The sequence below is a fragment of the Liolophura sinensis genome, chromosome 13 (assembly GCF_032854445.1).
Source record: "Liolophura sinensis isolate JHLJ2023 chromosome 13, CUHK_Ljap_v2, whole genome shotgun sequence".
NCBI lineage: Eukaryota > Metazoa > Mollusca > Polyplacophora > Chitonida > Chitonidae > Liolophura > Liolophura sinensis.
The window spans coordinates 18800501-18822628 of record NC_088307.1 but is presented as its reverse complement, the minus strand read 5'-3'; the positions used below and the strand labels follow the sequence as shown (position 1 = coordinate 18822628).

At 38.4% G+C, this 22128-nt stretch overlaps 1 protein-coding gene across 1 annotated transcript in view; it reads right to left on the bottom strand.

Annotated features, from left to right (window-relative positions):
- Positions 1–20307: 20307 nt before the first annotated feature.
- LOC135480949 (abnormal spindle-like microcephaly-associated protein homolog) overlaps positions 20308–22128 on the bottom strand; it is a 31498-nt gene continuing 29677 nt past the window's right edge. Inside the window, exon 25 of the mRNA XM_064760880.1 lies at positions 20308–21534. Coding sequence (XP_064616950.1) covers positions 21247–21534 — 288 coding nt within the window. The 3' untranslated portion in view covers positions 20308–21246. The remainder of the gene's footprint in view (positions 21535–22128) is intronic.

The window sequence follows — 22128 nt, the reverse complement described above, 5'->3', positions numbered from 1 at the left end:
CCGCCATCACATGGGCTGTAAATTGAGCTGTTTTTGAGGCGTAAAAGACCATTGAAATAAATAACTAAATTATCACAATGTTCAAGAGACGTGTTTATTTTTGTAGGTAAAAGTGTCGTTCTTTGCCATCTAACTGAACACAGTTCTTCACGGCATTTCCACTGCACGTCACGTTCAAGGATAATTATTCGCAAAGAGAACTTGAAGCACCACGTTCAAACATGTGTTAATAGTCTTAACACGCCTGTTGCATCCAAATTAATCCCCTCTACCCGTACAGCGAAAAATTGTTATTCGTCGCGTGCAAAACACAGATCAGAAAACCATCAGAATAACGCAGTAGAGGCACAGGAAAGTGACGCGGTGACAAGTGACAAAGGCCATTGCTATGCCACCCAGAGTATTAATCTGAAGACGACTTGTTCTAGATCATTGGATTCCCAGATTTCAACAAAGACGTCATCCCTTCGAGCAAGTTGTACACTATGTGGTAAAATTATAACAGTGAAATGGATGAAATCGCACTTGAAATCTCACCAGTCTCTACAGCATGATGTTAATATCTACAATCATCACCATACTGTTGTAATCGATCCAGCCAAAGGAGTGTATTGTTCGTCCAAATCAAGAAGTGGTCCTCAGATCCCGATACATCTGCAGAAAAATACGCTCACAAATGCTCCGATCAGCATTTGTGAAAACAACTCATGTATTGAGTTGAAATCGGCGGCAAGAAGAGGTGGGAACAGTTCCTTTGAGTGTGATCACGTTCGTTCCGTTCCTTATGCCATTCCTGGAAGAGAAACGATTCTTAGACAAGACACGCTTGAATGCATGCGGAGTGAAAATTTTCCTCACCGAAAGTAGATACAATGAACTAAAGCAGTGCCAAGAAACAGCTGAAAGCTCAGGACGCCCATTTGTAGTACTCATTCCACCTCATCAGTCGACCTATTATCCTAGACGTATTCATCTGTCTGTGTACACCGGGAAAAAAGGTTCTGGTGCAAACTACAACGGACTATAGTAACGTACGATAAACAAAGAAACACCACAATATGCAGGTGTACAAAAAGCATTCACACATGCCTCCATAAACTCATCTGCAAATGGTATTTAAAACAAGAGCTACCAGAGTTGATATCGTCAGATGACGTGGAGTCATTGTCTTATCAAGAAATTGACCAACAAGAATCTGACACCGAATAGGTAAACGGGAGCCAAAGGCCAGTTCCACTGAGAAATAACAGCCAACATTTCCGATCATTACCAAGGAGTATACCAACGGATATCCCTCTGGAAGTCAGGCAAATTATCAGAAATCACAAAAGAGACGGTATCCTCGAAATCACTCCAAGAGAAACATCATGTGTTCGATGCCAAGGACCACTCGATGTTCGTCTTGTTTCCAGCAAGTCGAAAATAATACATTTACAACTAGTGGTAAAAGGTAAGGTCTCCAACTATCAAGAACTTTAGGTCATTGTGCTCAGAACAACTGAAGGAATGAATGGTTATGGACATGATATATCGACAATATTCTTGTCATACGGTATCCTGGCACAAGCTAGGTCCATATTCAGGACACCAAGGAGAACTGAACAATGAAAAAACCAGCTTGGCTTAATATTAAACATGACATTGTAATATATTCACTGTTAAATAATTATATTAAGCCTTTATGTCTGATCCTATTGTAGCGATTTGTTTTTATATATATATCTTCTTAACGATACAGATATCCCAGTTCCAAATCACACCATTTACTACAGGGGAAAGCACAATATTGGTAGCGTGAAGCACCCAGTGTCGAACTCTGGAACAATATCTGTATAGGCCCCCCTACTGCTGGAGACGTTCGCTACTATGGATTCTTTTGATTGTCAGCTCGGTCAGTCCGGGTCATTCAGTAGTATGTTTGGGAAAACCACTAGTTAGCTCTGAACTTCGAATAACCAAGAAAAGTCCGATTTTTAAGGTTCAACAAACAGCAGCAACAGTTTTATTAAAATAGAGTGACAGGAGTATGTTAATATATATATATATGTAAAAGTGCCAGTACTGTGTACAAGCACAACATCTATACTTCAGATGGTTCAGATAACTGTGTTAGGGATATCTCAGGGAGGTATTAAACCTAGTGCTGCTGTGATAGTGGTATGTCCTGCTGGTGTTATATAGACAATATGTCAGCCATGTGTGGGGACATTATCCGTAAATAATACTTTCAGGTCTTCTCTGGGAGTAACAGTTCCAGAATTGGTCCAGTAATAACTTGGGAAAACGAGTTCCAAATTCTGGGACTCGGCGTCTCACTGTGCCGAAACTGGGAATCCCAGTCCCACGATTGCTCAGGGGCACTTATGCACAAATTCTCCCAGTATAAATGTTTCAGCTCATACTTGGGAATTATAAACTTTTGGTCCAGAAAATCCCAGTGACAAACTATTGAGATATACTGTCTCAATCATGGTTGGGAATATCAGTCTCACAGCCTGGGAAAGTCAATCCCACAGCCTGGGAACACTTGTGTCACAATTTGGAACTAGCAGTCCCACTGTCTCTAGGTATGCTCTAAAGCTGAAATCCCACTTCAGTGCTGACAACTTATCTAGCTACCACTTCACACTGCTTATATACATGTAAAATACCTGCCTTAGAAAGCTAACTAGGTGGAAATTTAGATGTTAACACGACGGTGGTCCGAGATCATCTGGGACTAAAAGTGGGAATTTGCCCAGTATTTATAGTCTACGCTCATAAATATTCATGAGTACCAAGGATGGTACTCAGAGCACTGATTGGCTAATACCAAAGTAACAACATCTGTGTATAGAAATACTATACATGTACATGCGTATCTAATGTCATGGCACATTTTTCTTTCTTTTTCTTAATTATGGAAAGATGAACAATAACTTGTAGGTAGAAAGGAGATGCGCCTGTGGAGTGAAACTATTTACTTTCGCAAATACAAGTTAATGCCCCTTTTGAAACTCTTCAATATGAGTTTAACACTAAAGGATGTCGTAAAGTAGACAACCTCGTCTAGCGGCAGTTCACCGTGAACGACGATCGTGCGCGGCGAAGCAACAACAACAACCAAAAAAAAAATGATTTAGTGTCTTAAACTTGGTACAAAGGACGTTTTATGCCAAAATCATGCCACAGTCAGTGAGTACAAATGTTGTTTTAACTGGAAAGATGCCGTACGTGGTTTGTTACAGCAAGAATATGTCCAAAAGTAATGGAAACTCTACTCGAATTTGTCACTTCAAAATATTAACAATGGCGGATGTTTCGCCAAACTTAAGGTCGCTAAAAAAAATGTTGTTAGCAACCTAGCCAAACAATATCCGATCACCAAGCTTGGAGAGAAACTCCTTCAACATGTCAATGTATTATACGTGAAATATGGTGTTCTAATTAAGTCATCAAGTATTAAAATTCTTACGTTGGAACGGACAGGGGTCCACGGAAACTGTGTCCTTCAAAAGTTATATTAAAGCGCCAAAAACAACTTGCTCTCATGAGTCCACAAACTACCCTGTCTCTATATGTTACAAAAAATATATATATATTTCAAAATATTCCACAAAAAAATTCTAATTTAATTAAAGGATATGTCTAACCCATAAAAATTTACATTCTACAGGTAAAACCTGTGTCTACGTTATGGACAAGGCAGAAAAATTAACCCCTAACCTCCCATGCAATAATATACTGTCTCTAGCAAAATCGCCACACTATATATCATACGCTCACGGCATCGCGAGCAAAGCTGTCCGATAATTGAAAAGATTATGTGGATATTTCGTCAAATATACACCAACGGTGGAAATGTTCTCATAAAAAAACACAAAAGCTTTTGGAGCGAGTGATATACGTAAATATGATGTAGTGTATTCATGATTCAGCATGGAATGGTTTAGCATGGCAGTTCTCATAGTTCCTTGATTTTCTATTTGGTTACATTTATCTGAAATTAGACCATGTCTGGATACCCTAATGGTTCGCCGTTATATAATTAATAATAGTTAATATAATTAACTATAAAATTTTAGAATTATCAAACGCCTTCTTTTTCAGATATAACCGTATACAACAAGGTATGCAAACCATGCCAACTGTTGTATCAATACAAAGAATGGAACGAGAGCATTCATAACTTCAATGATGTCATTTTCCTTGGGCTTGATGTATGTCTTTTCATCAGAGCTGGACTACAGTTACTTTATGTTTATTAATGATAAAATGTCAGATTTACTCTATTTTATTTATTTACTCTATTGAGCATGCAGCATGTAGATTTTAACAGAAAATTTAACATCAACAAACCTTCTAGTTTAATGTTATCTCAAGTCAGGATATACTTACTAAAACTTCAGTTATCAATATTGAAGATAAAATTTTGACGTTTAATTGTTTTCAGAACCACGTTGCAATAGGGCGGTCTGTTGCCATGCTTCAAGAAATGATCGGAGAGAATGTTGATACCGACACTTTATATCAAGCATACCTACATTTCGAGGCATGTACTGACCACGATTACAGTTTCCATTGTGTCCTTTGTGGGTATCACCCTTCCATACTTATCTTCGACACCTGTCGCAAAGTAGCGTTCCACCATTCAGGTAGGTGGGCATGCAGCGTATATGACAAGACATGTAATTGGATGATATACATTTCTGAATATTCTGAATCAGAAGATTAGATTTAATGTTACACAATGACATGTATAAACGTGGTTGAAAAGCGCTCTAGATATCCAGCAATATTAACATTAACACCTCAACAGCAAAACCATAAATACATATTCGATTACCTGCCCATGCATGTCAACTTTCATGCCAAAGGCATAAAATTGAAAGTGGTTTCATAAGCCATCGGACTAGGTCATATTTGGATTGTTGATAAATTCTAAAACTCTGATGGTGTTAAATAATTATTTATCCTGGAAGAATAAAGTCAAAATTTCCGACATATCTTACTGTTACTTATTATGGCAAGCCGTTCCGGCCTTAGAGCATTTATTTAAGACATTTTGAATTTATTCCAGATGTCTTGAATTCATTTCAGATATCTTGAGTTCATTTGGACATATCTGGAAATCATTTTCAGACATCTGAAATTCATTTTAAGATATCTAAAATAAATTTCGTGCTGTATATATCACAAAAAGCATTTCAGATATAACAAAATGAATTCAAGATCTCTTAAATAGACGTCAATTTGATATATCTGGAAGTCTCTTTGTGATAGGTGCCCTACATTTGTCTGGTTATTTATGTGAACAAAATGTATGCTCCTTAATTATATCACCACGATCAGCCATGATGGCCTCCAGTGCGCATGAGCAGATCTGTACTAATTCTGTTTCCGCTCAAGGAGCAGTTATTGCATTTTGTACATTTTGGCGCAATTTCTGTGGCTCTTTTACGGTTATGTGCATCCTTGTTTTTTATTCCGAGATATGTTCAAAAGAATTTTTGATGTCTGGAAAGGATTTTCGGATATGTGAAATACATGATCTATATATTTACACAAGGCTGCTATTTAAGAAATCTAGAAATGAATTGTAGATATCTGAAAATTAATTCAAGATATCTGAATTAGGCCGAAATGGCTTGCCATAGGTAAGGGCAGATACTTTACACGTCATGAAGGTGGAGGTAGATGTATATATGTACCAACACGCAAATGAAGTACAAGTTATTCAATGATATACACCTGTTATGGGGAAAGTTTTGTGGTCACATGAAAATGCTACACACTCAACTATAAGTCAATAACGACGTCATTTTGTTATCTTTCAGTGTCTGATTTGTCCATTCCGTCTGGCGAAGTTTCTGACACGGTTGATGCTAAGGCTTTCTGGCCTGCAGTTGAGAACAGCGTAAGAAACCCTGGCACTCGACCAGGTAAGATATCAATATGCTAAAAGTAGTCAAATTTTAATTATTGTTTTGGCAATTGACTACAAAATTTACTGCACAACTAGTGAAGCTCTACGTCTAAATTTAAAGACCTTTCACGATACAATCTTCCAGTCCGAAAATGTAGGACAGTGTGTATTTTCAACTGAAAGCAATGATTCATCTCGACCCTGTCCCTCAAAGCAATCGTAGGCGAAGGTTATTGTAATTAGCATGGCTGCCCATCTCTTTTACATGGGTTGTCATGGTAGTTATAATCAGTTTAGAATAAGGCTGCTTTGAGGAACAGGGCCCAAAGCAAACGTAGGCTAAGCTGATTGTAACTACCATAGCTACCTATCTCTTTAACATGAGTTGTCATCGTAGTTACAATCAACCTAGTTTACGACTGCTTTGTGGAACAGGGGCCAGGTGATTAGCAAATGAGGTTAACTACTAACAGGTTGTTCTCCCTTGCTTTAGAACAAAATACCATAACTCCGTCCTACGAGTTTTGGAGTCCTTGGATTGGCGAAAACTCTTGCAGTGGTGACTTGATTTACAACACGGAAATAAAGAAATGTTCTCAAAGTATAAACAAGGATAATGAAGACCCCGTGTCCGAACCGATGCCAGAAGAAACCATCATGAACATGTTAAAGGATGAAAAGGTATTTCCAGTGTAGGATGTAATAACAATTTACTGTATGCACTCACGTGAAAAGAGAACGTTTAAGAGTTCAGGGTATTTGCACTTACTTCAAAGTGCATGTACTTATCTGGGGATATTTTATCCTATATTCTCTCAACGTTTATCTGTATAATGCAAATGCCTTTTTTCTCTGACATTAATTTTCGGTGATTTGCTTCGAAAACAAATTCGCTGGATTTAAATTTCTCGGATATATAGGGTGGAATAGTATTATGAAGATTTAGTTATTTATTTGATTGATGTTTTACGCCGTACTCAAGAATATTTCACTTATGCTGACGGCGGCCAGCATTATGGGCAGAGCCCGGGGGAAACCCACGACCATATTTATAAAGACTGTGAAGAAATAATGATGAACACAAAAGTTTCAACACAGCTCAAACCAAAAAATTCTCATATCTTTTGACAGGTGTCGACAATCCGAAAAATGTGTCATGAAGTGGGTGTTACAGCAGAAGGGTCCTCTGTTGATATGATCAGGTGGTTGAGAGACATGTCGATTTCAAGTGGGGCATTGGATAAGGCTTATGAGAAATTATTTGGATGCTCTGGTGAGAAGACGCAATACCGCCTAATTATTTCTTAACCTGGACACCTGGAGTGAACCGCATAAACTCAATTAGATATGGCCAAGTATAAACATGGCAGGTTTCCTCACATGAACATTTTTAGGTGATACAACATCAGTTAAACTGTCATTGTATTTATTAAATCGTTCTCTTTGGCTGTGACGCTTAAAATCACTCAGCCATCAAGAAGTTTATTATCCTTAAATACGTTCTTTATTCTTCTAGGAGGATGGGCGGTTGGTTGTTGCCATCACGGTGTTGTTTATGCCAGTAAAAGCCTGCTGCGATCTGAAAGTTCAAGGGATTATCTCGACATTGAAAGATCTATGAAACATCGACCTAATATCACCATCTGCGACATAGCGTATCTACTGGCAAGACAGGCCAACAAAATAATTCCACATTTTTATTCCCCAAACGAAGGAAGACTGGCACCTGATACAGATTTAAACATTGCAAGAGCCGAAAAAAGAGAGCTGGATTGCGTGGCCGAATTTCTGACAAATCCCATTGCTTCCCCCGACTGTGTCGAATCGAACAAAAGCCCCGTCACAGGATCTGACGTACACTATGCGCTCATAGACTGGTTCCACCAAGAAAACTGTAAGAGCAGGCAAGAGATACTCCGACGGTGTTCCCTGCTACCTGAGCTTAGTGGAATCATTGACACCCAAGCGGTGGAGCAACTCTTCAGCTCTCTGAAACGGGACATCTATTATTTAAATAACATATTTTTCTTTTTCGACTCATTATACAGCTCAGAAACGTCAGATGAAACCGAGAACTCCTTCGTAAACAAACGACAAGATTTGGACAGGGATTGTTCTACAATCAATTTGGACAGGTCTGTCAGAAATATCTAACCGAAGGAACCCACACTGACGGATGACACCATCCAGATGCCTGTTCGATCTGAAATTGTTGCTGACTGGGAGTATGAACATGGCGAGACGAATGAAGAGATCGCCAATACTTCTGAAAGTGGACGTGGGGAACCATCAGCCTGTGGATTAACGGATACTAAAATCCAAGAGAACATACTTTTGGGCTCCACTCTATCAGAGTTAAAGCACTTGTACACAAGCTAGTCCAGCTATCAGGAACCGAGCGAATTCAGAAGATTTTAAATGTGGATGGGTTTGTATTTACCTTGTATTTTATCTGTTTGTTTTTATTTTTTGGTATAATTAGATATGGCTATTTTGGCTCCAGTTATGCATGGAGTAGTATCGGAATGGCTTTCCAGCTTCCAAGTTATCTATATACAGACTGTTCAAATGTGTATAAACATTTGACAAGACTAAAGCCATAAAAAAGGAGGAAATAACTAAGAATATTGCAGTCATCAAATAGTCATTTACATGTAGATGTGTGTTTAATTATTTATCATTATAATTTCATAATTTTGTTCCGCGCATGACTTGCTAAAAAGTGTGCAGGCATATATGTTTAATTAGTATCAATCTATATACATTTCCAGATTTCAGTCTTTTACATATGAATAGGAAGCCTTTAACAGGATTGCATTCTGTTCACATTTTTTCTTTGTAGGTACGATGGGACAGCCAGGAATAGGAGATGTAAGGAAGCTTTGGTTCGGGATGTAGTCACACTGCTTGTATCCAACAAACTGCACATATCTTTACCAGAAGCAAGACGAAGATGCTGTCAAACTGAACATTCATCGTTTCACACGGCACTTAAAAAAAGTGAACAATTAAGAGCACACCGCTTAATCAGCAGTACTGAATCGTAACTGGCATGCTGTGTATGTAAATAATAGAGGACTGATGATTTGAAAATGTGTATTTTATATCATTGTTATCATTGTATCATGGCTATATGCCTTGTACATATAGCCTACACCTATAATGTATTTTCCATTTCACCGCCATACCATTCATTGCTTCGCTTACATATGTATAGAATCTTAGAATGTACAAGAGAGTTAATACACTAATAAACTTGCCTAGGGTACTGCAGCATATGTATTAAAACACAACTTTTATCCTTACATCTCAGTAAAGCATTCTTCAGTTTATAATAGTTTAATTCTGTAAAGATTTTTGCAAACCGGATGAATACAATGCTGTAACCAGTTTTAGGGAAAGGAACTTGTTGAATTAGAGTTTCTGTTGGCAAACTCTCCATGGGCTATGGCACTGCGCGAGGGCTCCTTAAAATACATATATTTAAACTAGAATGTGGTTGTTGACTTTTTTATTCAACTGTCCGGAATTGGTGGTCACTGGATTTCTCATATTCTGTGAATCGAGGATTATATTCTAAGGCTCTGTAAAAATTTTCTCATATACGTACATGTAGAGAAAGGCAAAATCGGTTTATCCTCGTTCGTGTTGGGCTTTTCCCATCTGCAGAAAAAAAGGATGGTAAATTAGTCACCGTCCTCCTCGTGGATTTTGTACCTGATACCTGTAGGAACGTCAATTAACCACCGTCCTCCTTATGGATGTTGTACTTTATACCTGCAGGAAGGTAAATTAGCCACCGTCCTCCTCATAGATTTTGTACTTTAAACTTATAGGAACTTAAATTAGCCGCCGTCCTCCTCGTGGATGTTGTATCTTATACCTATAGGAAGATAAATTAGGCACCATACTCCTCGTGGATGTTGTACTGTAACCCTATAGGGATGTAAATTAGCCACCGTCCTCCTCGTGGATGTTGTACCTTATACATATAGGGATGTAAATAAGCCACCGTCCTCCTCGTGGATGTTGTACTTTATACCTATTGGAAGATAAATTAGCCACTGTCCTTCTCGTGGATGTTGTACTTTATAGCTAAAGGAAGGTAAAGAAGCCACCGCCCTCCTCGTGGATGTTGTACTTTATACCTGCAGGAACATAAATTAGTCACCGTCCTCCTCGTGGATGTTGTACTTTATACATATAGGGATGTAAATTAGCCACCATCCTCCTTGTGGATGTTGTACTCTGTACCTATAGGAAGGCAAAGCATCCACCGTCCTCCTCATGGATGTTGTTCCTGATACCTGCAGGGAGGTAAATTAGCCACTGTCCTCCTCGTGGATGTTGTACTTCATACCTGCAGGAAAGTAAATTAGCCACCGTCCTCGTCGTGGATATTGTTCCTGATACCTGTAGAAAGGTAAATTAGCCACCGTCCTCCTCGTGGATGTTGTACTTTATACCTGTAGGAAGGTAAATTAGCCACCGCCCTCCTCCTGGATGTTGTACCTTATTTCTGTAGGAAGGTAAATTAGCCACCGTCCTCCTCATGGATGTTGTACCTTATACCTATTCGAACGTAAATTAGCCACCGTCCTCCTCATGGATGTTGTACTTTATACCTGCAGAAAGGTAAAGTAGCCACCGTCCTCCTCGTGGATGTTGTACTTCATACTTGCAGGAAGGTAAATTAGCCGCCGTCCTCCTCGTGGATGTTGTACTTTATACCTATATGAAGTTAAATTAGCCACCGTCCTCCTCGTGGATGTTGTACTTTATACCTACAGGAAGGTAAATTAGCCACCGTCCTCCTCGTGGATGTTGTATTTTATACCTGGAGAAAGGTAAATTAGCCACCGTCCTCCTCGTGGATGTTGTACTTTATACCTGCAGAAAAGTAAAGTAGCCGCCGCCCTCCTCGTGGATGTTGTACTTCATACCTGCAGGAAGGTAAATTAGCCACCGTTCTCCTCGTGGATGTTGTACTTTATACCTGGAGAAAGGTAAATTAGCCACCGTCCTCCTCGTGGATGTTGTATTTTATACCTGCAGAAAGGTCAAGTAGCCGCCGTCCTCCTCGTGGATGTTTTACTTTATACCTACAGAAAGTTAAATTAGCCACCGTCCTCCTCGTCGATGTTGTACTTTATACCTATATGAAGTTAAATTAGCCGCCGTTCTCCTCGTGGATGTTGTACTTTATAGCCGTAGGAAGGTAAATTAGCCACCGTCCTCCTCGTGGATGTTGTATTTTATACCTGCAGGAAGTTAAATTAGCCACCGTCCTCCTCGTGGATGTTGTACTTTAACCCTATAGGGATGTAAATTAGCCACCGTCCTCCTCGTATATGTTGTACTTTATACCTGCAGGAAGTTAAATTAGCCACCGTCCTCCTCGTGGATGTTGTACTTTATACCTGGAGAAAGGTAAATTAGCCACCGTCCTCCTCGTGGATGCTGTACTTTATACCTGCAGAAAGGTAAAGTAGCCGCCGCCCTCCTCGTGGATGTTGTACTTCATACCTGCAGGAAGGTAAATTAGCCACCGTTCTCCTCGTGGATGTTGTACTTTATACCTGGAGAAAGGTAAATTAGCCACCGTCCTCCTCGTGGATGTTGTATTTTATACCTGCAGAAAGGTCAAGTAGCCGCTGTCCTCCTCGTGGACGTTTTACTTTATACCTACAGAAAGTTAAATTAGCCACCGTCCTCCTCGTCGATGTTGTACTTTATACCTATATGAAGTTAAATTAGCCGCCGTTCTCCTCGTGGATGTTGTACTTTATAGCCGTAGGAAGGTAAATTAGCCACCGTCCTCCTCGTGGATGTTGTATTTTATACCTGCAGGAAGTTAAATTAGCCACCGTCCTCCTCGTGGATGTTGTACTTTAACCCTATAGGGATGTAAATTAGCCACCGTCCTCCTCGTATATGTTGTACTTTATACCTGCAGGAAGTTAAATTAGCCACCGTCCTCCTCGTGGATGTTGTACTTTATACCTGGAGAAAGGTAAATTAGCCACCGTCCTCCTCGTGGATGCTGTACTTTATACCTATAGGAAGGTAAATTAGCCACCGTCCTCCTCGTGGATGTTGTACTTTATACCTACTGGAAGTTGAATTAGCCACCGTCCTCCTCGTGGATGTTGTATTTTATACCTATAGGAAGGTAAATTAGCCACCGTCCTCCTCGTGGATGTTGTACTTTATACCTACTGGAAGTTAAATTAGCCACCGTCCTTCTCGTGGATGTTGTACTTTATACCTATAGGAAGGTAAATTAGCCACCGTCCTCCTCGTGGATGTTGTACTTTATACCTACTGGAAGTTAAATTAGCCACCGTCCTCCTCGTGGATGTTGTACTTTATACCTATAGGAAGGTAAATTAGCCACCGTCCTCCTCGTGGATGTTGTACTTTATACCTACTGGAAGTTAAATTAGCCACCGTCCTCCTCGTGGATGTTGTACTTTATACCTATAGGAAGGTAAATTAGCCACCGTCCTCCTCGTGGATGTACTTTATACCTACTGGAAGTTAAATTAGCCACCGTCCTCCTCGTGGATGTTGTATTTTATACCTGCAGAAAGGTAAAGTAGCCGCCGTCCTCCTCGTGAATGTTGTACTTTATACCTACAGGAAGTTAAATTAGCCACCGCCCTCCTCGTGGATGTTGTACTTTATACCTATATGAAGTTAAATTAGCCACCGTCCTCCTCGTGGTTGTTGTACTTTATACCTGCAGGAAGTTAAATTAGCCACCGTTCTCCTCGTGGATGTTGTACTTTATACCTGCAGGAAGTTAAATTAGCCACCGTCCTCCTCGTGGATGTTGTACTTTATGCCTGCAGGAAGTTAAATAAGTTAAATACCAAGTACCTGTATATTGTATAGTCCTACAGGCCTATGAACCCCATGTCGGGAAAACGGGTCTGGAGAGGCCTTGGGCTGTTGTATCCTTTTGATATAGAATACCTTGACTTATTCATCATCTGTCGTCGATAGTTTGATAATTTATACCGATAATTTATAACATACCTTGTCTTACTCATCATCGGTTGTCGATAGTTCGATGATTTGGGGAAGCACTGTAGTAAATAAAATTTAAGTTAATGGTGTCAGATATACAGTGATATAATCTGTATGTCTTTTCACTGAACACAAATGTGTAACTATACCCCATTACTTTGCATTTCGCGCCATATGTATGGTCAAGCGCACTGCAACGTCCTTCTGATGGATGTCCGTTCTCCTGGTGGATGTACGTCCGTTCCCCTCGTGGATGTAGGCTGACGAGTACTGTTGTGCCGGGAACTACCCAACAGCTTGAAGATCTCGTACCTTGTCATGTGACGTTGTCTCGTACACATATATACCTTTTGTTACCGGTGGTGTGTTCAAAACCGACATCCTGAGTAAATGATAATAGCAATTTTATTTCAAGGTTGATATTCTCTGAGCCACTCAGAAGGGTAATTTCATTTTACACACATGTACAAATGCGAGTCAAACAAAAAAGAAAAAGAAATTATGACAAATTCAGCAAATGATAACATTACAGGTTCCGGTAACTTTACTTCAACAGGGTATAATAGCATTTATATTCAAATCCTGTCAACCAGAGGTTGCTATTGTTTGAGGCACTCCGAAGGGCTGTTTCATAAAATAAATTTAAAAAAAAATAAATAAATAAATAGGAATAATATATACATATAAGAATTAAGGAATTACAAACAAATGCAAGTGATAAAATGAAAGAAAAAAAAGTGCAGTACCGGTAACACAGTAGACCTATGCTATCATAAAACAGTTTTACAGCACATTATTACATATTTCAGTCTTTTCCTTGAAATATTTCGCATAGCCTGATTTATCAGATTATCAGAAGAGTTATATTAGAAGAGTTTCATGGAAATGATGTAGAATATATCAAGGACTTCTTGTAGGCTTATATCAGTTCTAGGGAAGGCAATCTCAAGTTTAAGATCATACATCAGGAAAGATGGACTACGATCGATAAGTTTAAATCAGTGAGGTACTCCTATCAATATCATTTTTTGTCTTGTGAGTATTTAGATGTTGTTTTCTTCACTCCACACCTCAGCATCCGTACTTAATTTCATCCCGAACATGCATTTTTTTCCCCTAAAGATTGAATGAATTTGTGAAGTGTTGTGTCAGCAGCATATTAGGCCTAATCAAAGCCAGGGAGGAGCAATGACGCAGGAGGGTCTCACCAATGCGATTGTTATGAGTTCAAATCCAGCTCATGCAAGCTTCCTCTCCGACTGTAAGTGGGTCGGTTTTAGAACAACCTGCGGATGGTCGTTGGTTTCCCCTGGTCTCTATCCGGTTTCCTCCCACCGGTAGCCTATATAAGTGAAATAATCTCGAGTACGGCATAAAACACCAATCAGGTAAATAAATATATACCCGGTAGGCCTAAATAAATAAATAAATAAACAAACAATTAAATAAACATAGAGCAATGGGCCCAACCTTTAACCTCGTGATACACCAGTTTGAGAACGGTGTTTATGGACTAGACTATAGGCCTACACGTCCACTACTCACGCACAGAGACACTACAGTTTCTTAAAATAAGCTATATTTAAAACTATGACAATATGCAAGTAGGCCATTCTGTAGCAGGTGGGGTAATAATCGGGCTTCGAAGCTTCGCTTAGAAGACTATTGTTTTCGGTATAGATTATTTTACTTCTTCTCTGGCAACTTTTTTTTTTTTTCGTTTTGCGAGAAAACGGCGTGTCACAGCTGTTAACTTTCCAAACATGTTCATAACCAAATCGCTTGGGCTACCTGTTGGAGTATAAAACTTTACCCACCTGTGTCCCACTTTTCGGCCCATATTAGACAAGTATGGAAATGTGAAAAATAAAAAAACATCTTCCCCAGAATCGCTGATCCGATAGCCTTGAAAATTTATATGCATGTACATCACATGTTTCAAGTAATTTTGAAAAAAACCAAAATAGCAATTAGATGTAGTTTGACCTGCTGAAAACAACTGTGGTTTTAGTTTAATCCTACGATGTATAGTGTTTCTTTAAAAAATGCATTTAAAGCTTATTTGTCAGTATAGACAGATCAACTGCAGATCTTCATTTTTGACTGTAGGACCGCGGGGCTGAGACTGATAACTTTGCCATTAAAATATGTTTAAAAATTTGTTATTTTTATTCAGACTTGGCATTTCTAATAACAAACATATGTAGCAGTTTTGTTTTTTTTTTTTCGTTTTTTTGGCCAGTAATTTAACAACCGTTTAGAATTTTTTTGACATGCTTAAACCATCTTTTTCCGTAAATCGACCAATGATCTTTGGATAAAATTTCATTTGCACGTTTCGGGTAGATCGCCGTACCTAAATTGTACAAAAACCTTTTTGTTTGGTATGAAAGTTGTGCTGTAACTGACCGATGAAATCAGCTTAAAAGTCTAAAAACTGCTTAACAGGCTTATATGAAAACACTGTCTACTACTGCTTGAGGTCAGGATTACAAATCTGTAAGAATTACTTTTGTTCTTGGTATAGTTTTCAGGTTATGACCAAAAAACCATAAAAAAATATGAAGTAAGACGCAAAACCCTGTAGCGTATATACATAAAAAAATTGACCAAACCTCCCATTCATAAACACGGGAGCTTCGTGCTAGGCTGCATGAAACCCGTTCACTGTATAGTGCTGGCTACAGGACGTGTATTCTAATTCTGTTTGGCAACAAGAAGAGTAGATCAAGGGAACAATCTCTCTATTCATGTTGTCCAGCACTGCTATTTGACAGCAAAGGCTTTTTTTTTCTTTTCACAGTCTTTCACCACAGCCCCAGTGAACATCGTCCCTATAAGTTACTGGTTCAAATGCAGTTCATTCCTGCCAATCTTTGTTCTCTTTTTTTTCTTCAATTTCCGGTACTATGAAGTTATTAGGCACCAGACAATCAGTCCTAGCGGCCTGGGGTTCAAGTCCAGTCTACTTCTAACCATTTTTACCCTTTTTATTTTACACATAATATTCAGCGGTCTCAGGTTCAAAGCCTACTATCCCTGCTGAAATAACACAGGTCAAATTTTGGCCGATTCATTCCGGAGTTAAGAATGGACACTATGGTTCATTTTTGGGAGATCGTGACGCCGGGTATTGCTGAAATAGTTTTGTTTCGCCAAGGTACATATAATTCATTCGTTCGGAGAGTTCATTGTCTAATACGCCTTACATCTGGTTTTTTTTTTTTTTTTTTTTTTTTGCTGTTATTAGACAAAGCTGGGGTCTTTTCAGAGCATAGAACTGACAGATTTGAACGGTTTGTGGTGGAGAATGAAAAGTTTTAGAAAGTGGACTCTAAATGCTGTGTGTACAGACCGCTTGGAAGCCGTATAATTGCATGCAGCTCTAGTTAAAATTGTTTCCATGTGGCCTTTTTTTAAAGAACAAAATATTACACAGACGTGGATCGTTCCGGATCGCACAAGTTTTGGCGTTCGATGGTAACGTGTTTGCTGCATTAGCGAAATGTTGTGATTTCATATGTGATTTCAAGGGAGCCTTCAAGTTTACATGTATAATATATAGTCAACGAAAGCGACATAGTCTTCGTGATAAGTTTGTTGATAGTTACCAAAGTTTACCATGCAAGGATTATTGGATTTCTCATTTTGTACCCATTTGCTTTATGACTTTCAGTATTTATTGCGTTTTCCAGTTTTTTTTTGTTTGTTTTTGATTTCCTATCACGAATATAAACTGAGTGTGTTTATTTCATTTACCCAATCTGGTTGTTCAGTTCGTTTTAACTCTTATCCAGTACACTGAAAAAATCAACCTGTTAATATTAAAAGAAAGCCTATTGTCTCAGTGATGCTAGAATGTATTCTGTTATTGCAGCAGATTATTCTGTTAAATACAACACATATTCCATTTGTTCAGCATAAAGATTCTAACAGAATATTTTGTTGAAGATGACACAATATTGTTTTATAATAACCTAATACATTCTGGCTTCACCCAGACTGCAGATTTTCTGTTAAAATTAAGAGCTTAATTATTCTTTCAGTGCTGGTTCGTTCAACTCTGTTCTGTCTGCCAGGAAAATAGTTACCCAGTACACCAATCAGGAGCGAAACCCAACATTTGAGTCTTTGATAGCCTTTATGCAATTAAAACCAGTTGAAGCCATCAACATCAAAATGTTTCACTGACTGAGATGTCATATACTGTGAGTCAGATCTGATTTCATGATTTCATTTCCGGGCAATAAAACCATAGGTGAAAAAATCAAGAGCATCATGTCATTAGATATTTCTGTGGGTTTGTTCCGTAAATATGGTCAATAGGTGTCGATCTGAATGTCTTTAAACATTCTGGTTGCTTTGTTAACCATTTGTGTCAAAATACAGCTGCAGATGCACTCAGCCCATCCGTGAGGCGTTTTAGAAAGTAAATCAACGTTAAACTGCTTTATAGTATAAGGGTTTCTTTGTTTTCTGAATTTACCTTCTGTGCCATCATATTCAATTATCCAGCGGGGGAGACAAGGGGCGTGTGTTTACAAATGTATAGGCTGTATTTCTAGCCATATAATTTAGAAGTAATTTCGTTCAAAGTCGTTCTTTCGTTAACAGTCATCCACTAATGTTTTCAGTCGCTCCTTCCATTTAGTGTTGTAGCCATGCATGTCCTGGAAGCTTTCCCTAACATAATGAAAACCTTTGCCCTGTAGCATTTCCCTAAAATGTTGGAAATCTATGTTCTGCAACATTAACCTAAAGCAGTGGGAAGCTTTGTCCTGTGGCACTTCATTAAACCAGTGAAAACCTTTGCCCTGGGAACATTTCCCTAAAGCAATGAAAACCTTTGTCCTGGAACATTTCCCTCAACCAGTGAAAATCTTAAATCATCATGAGAAAATTTCGCGAAGCCAGTAAAAACCTTTACCCTGGGAACATTTCCATAAAGCAATGAAAACCTTTGTCCTGGGAAAATTTATTGAAACCAGTAAAAAGATTTGTTCTGGGAACATTTCCCTAAAGCAGTGGAAACCTTTGTCCTGGGAACATTTCCCTAATGCAGTGAAAACCTTTGTCCTGGGAACATTTCCTGAAAGCAACAGGAACATTACTCCTGGGATATTTCCTAAGGGAGTGGAAACTTTTGTACGGGAACATATTCCTATAGCATCGGAAACGTTTATCCTGGTAACATTTCCCTTCACCAACGAAAACCTATGCTCTGGAGCATTTCCTGAACGCAATAAAAACCCTCCTCCTGTTCATTGGCTTGTGGTTTAAAAATGTTTTCTACATGATTTCACTTGTATGCAAGATGTCTGTTTGCAGCATGCTGGTTTCAATCCTGATAGTCCAGCCCGTTACAGCTTACCAACACCAGATATGACACTCAATCCAGTCACTGTTTACCGACACCACACGACACTCCGTCACAGTATAATGACACCAGACATAGCACTCCATCCAGTCACAGTATACCGACACCAGACATGACACTCTATCCTATCACAGTATACAGACACTGGCCTCCCGCCACATTGCTGACGGCCGTGTAAGTGAAATATTGCTGTACATGGCATAAAACACCAATCAAATAAATAAATAAATACACTTTACACCAGAAATGACTGCCTTCAGTCACAGACTACAGACTCTGGTTGACACATTACTTGGTCTCCACGCCCAGGATGTACTTGTACCAGGTTGCCGACATTATACAGTAGTGACTGTCTTGTGCCAGCAGAATGTCTTCTTGGTAAACAAACCTGCTTAAAATAACAACACAGTACATGGACAACTAAAAAGCATAAATGATTTTAATTGATGATTTGATATTAAAAAAGAAAAACGTAGGTAACTTGATAAAATGATATAAATGTACATACACCAAAACATAAACGAAAGGATTAAATCAATTTTAACAACTTCGTAAAAAAAAAAAATGAGATGACTGTATTTATTAATAAAGCTAAGTATATGTTATGAATGATGCAAAGCTGTCCCTTTTACGGCGCAATGGAGGGTGATTTTCAAGGGAATAACGTTGAGACAAAAATGATTGTTATACCAATTTTTCAGATTTATACACCTACTTATTTTATCAGTTATGGGTGGGCTCATGAGAAATTCCCTCCACTAACATTTTCGAAACTTTAACCCAAACAAAGGCAGGCTTGTAGCACCACTTTCTTGTAAATTGGGAACCACATCACAATGGGTCATCAGTCTTTATTAATAATGTATTATCAGATTTGAAATCAAATGGCAGCCTACACCAGTCTATGCGGAGACAGTAATACTTTCCCATCTCAACGCTGCTTGTGATGTCAAGAAATTAGATTTGTTACAGCTTTCAGGAGTCTCCAGAAGAAATCTTGTTCTCTCAAGGGATGGAGAATATTCAAGCTTCAGGCAAAATACATGACCTTAACCTTTAACGATGCCACTGATGCATGATTTTCCATATCTCATGATCTTCCCTCATGCTTATTTTTGTATGCCTATTAATTCATGGTTTTGCAAAATAATAAAAATAAAATGTTGTCAGATGATGTAAATGTGAATATAATACATACATACTTTTATTAACCTACATTGCGTTCCAGTTTTTAAAAAATACTTAGGGCAAGATTATTAATAATTAGTATGTAGTAATGAAAAACAAACAGTCAATTAACAATGGCCTAACAATTACACAAAATCGATGTGAACTACAAACACAGAGAGACATGTTTTCTACAATCTGACTGTTTTCACAAATTATATACACTGAACATACTGCTAAATTTTACACAAAAAAACTTAGTGCAATATAATGTTTAAAAGTGTCCAATTTGTTAATATTAATGTTATTGGCTTCAAACTATGTGTACATGTACATTTACTTCTCATTGTTAAGACAAATTTAAAAAAAAAATTGTGTATGGACCATGAAATAAGGAGCACCAGTGTGAAATGCGTGCATTACTTTAAAGTATAAATGCAATACTTGTTCCCCGGTATATAACTATTATTGACCCTCGTCTGCAGGTGGGAAAATTTGGAGATTTTATTCTGAAGACTCTAACCTATTTAATACAGCAGATTTAGAAGTGATGAGATTATTCAATGCAGCATGAAGAACTATTTAAACATATCACAAACTAAACATGTTTAACTTTAAACTAAGCTTAAGTTCAAAATTTAAGCATAATGACAAACATATGCTTACAGATTTGTGTCAACAGAACAATTTTTAAGTGTTCAAAATTTTAAACCCCAAGGTATAAAATTAATCCATTGTGGAATGAGCTCTTGAATAAGACAAAATGCATAACCCTATTAATATATTCCTAAATTATCCAGTGTCCTCAAGTAGATGCAAGCACTAATACTACATTTGAAATTCTGATTTCATTTCTTTATTTATTTATTTGATTGGTGTTTTAGGCAGTACTCAGGAATATTTCACCTATGCGACGGCGACCAGCATCATGATGGGAGGGAACCGGGCAGAGCCTACGGGAAACCCACAACCATCAGCAAGGTGCTGACACTCCTTCCTACGTACGGCCGCAGAGGAAGCCAGTATGAGCTGGACTTAAATTCACAGGCACCCCATTGTTGAGGCTCTAGCATCATTCCACCATGCTGGCACACTACCCACCTCTGCCACTGAGGCACCAATTCTGACTTTAAACATATTCTTCTGGAGTAGGCAGATTTACCCTAAATGATTCTAAAAATTCGTCCATGAGTAAGTTGCTAATTCTTCCAGATTCTGGGAGATTTAAAGATTTTAGAAAGGTGCTTTGAGAGGTATTTGGAAGGTAGGATGATATCCTGCTGGGAAAATGTAATTAGAAAATTTTAGCACCAGACGCAATATCTTATGACATTTATGAGCCTCCAAAAATGTATCTTTGTGGTCAAATTTTTATGTTATTTCGGGTAATATTGTGAAAGGCATTGCTCACTGGTGTCTGATTAAAAGTTTTACCCCAGACCCCTAACAGTAATCCGGAAACTACATCTACTTTAAGCTAGCTAAACTCGCCAATTTTACACAAGAACTGAATTCCACATATATACAAGATTTTAAAACAAATTGATGTGAATATAAAAGTTATCCTAGTTTAAATATACCAGTAAGCTTATCAACTCCACTTAAGTAATATATCTTCAAAATTTTACACTTTAAATCTACCACAGTTCTTGCAGTAGAAGTAGAAATAATGCAACAACAACATAATAAAAGATTACTTTGTTCAGTTCACAAATGTGTTCGGATGAATCTGTAACTTTGAACACTTCATGAACACAAAATGTTTTCAGTTTCCTCCTTTAGGGGTAACATGGAGAGAATCCAAAACAAAATTTATAGCACTTAAAGGGTTTTCAATAACTTTCAAGCTGTCCCTACGCAGGAACCAGTCAGGGCGAATCTTTGGTGCACGTTTGCTGGGCGTAGAAAATGGCAGTGTAGAGTTGAAACTGGTGCGTGCTGCGATGAGTTTGCTTTTTGTGACGAGGCGTGTGTCCTCAATTTTCTGTTTTCTCGAAGTCAGGTACTGAATGCCACGGATTCGCTCCACTGTCTTGGCGTCACTCAGAATTTCCTTATATGCAGAAGAAAAAGTTATTACTATCATTAGCAAATGAACATAATAAAAAAATGCAGAAAAGAGGACCTCTGTTACATATTCCTCTTATTCAGTATGATAGAGAACATTACTACTGAAACAAAGAAACATTTCTATGATTTGTGTTACAATGAGAAAATAAATAGCTCAATGAAATGTTTCATAGATTCTGATAACACGCTTCTAAATTATCATATGTTGGCCGAATCCATTTCCTTTCAAGAGTCATCTTACCATTTATTTATTTATTTGATTTGTGTTTTATGCCGTACTGAAGAACGTTTCACTTATACAACGGTGGCCAGCATTATGGTGGGAAGAAACCCGACAGAGCCCGGAGGAAACCCACGTTTCGAAACTCATGTGACGACGAAGAAATCCTTAGAGTGCATGTAATGTGCCTCCTTGTTGCAGGACGGATTTCCACTGCTCTTTTATCTAGTGCTGCTTCAATGACGACTTACTGAAGGCCAGTAAGCCACCCTGCCCAAGCCATTATACTGATACGGGCCAACCAGTCGTTACACTATCCCCTTCATGCTGAACGCCAAGCGAGGAAGTTACACCTTC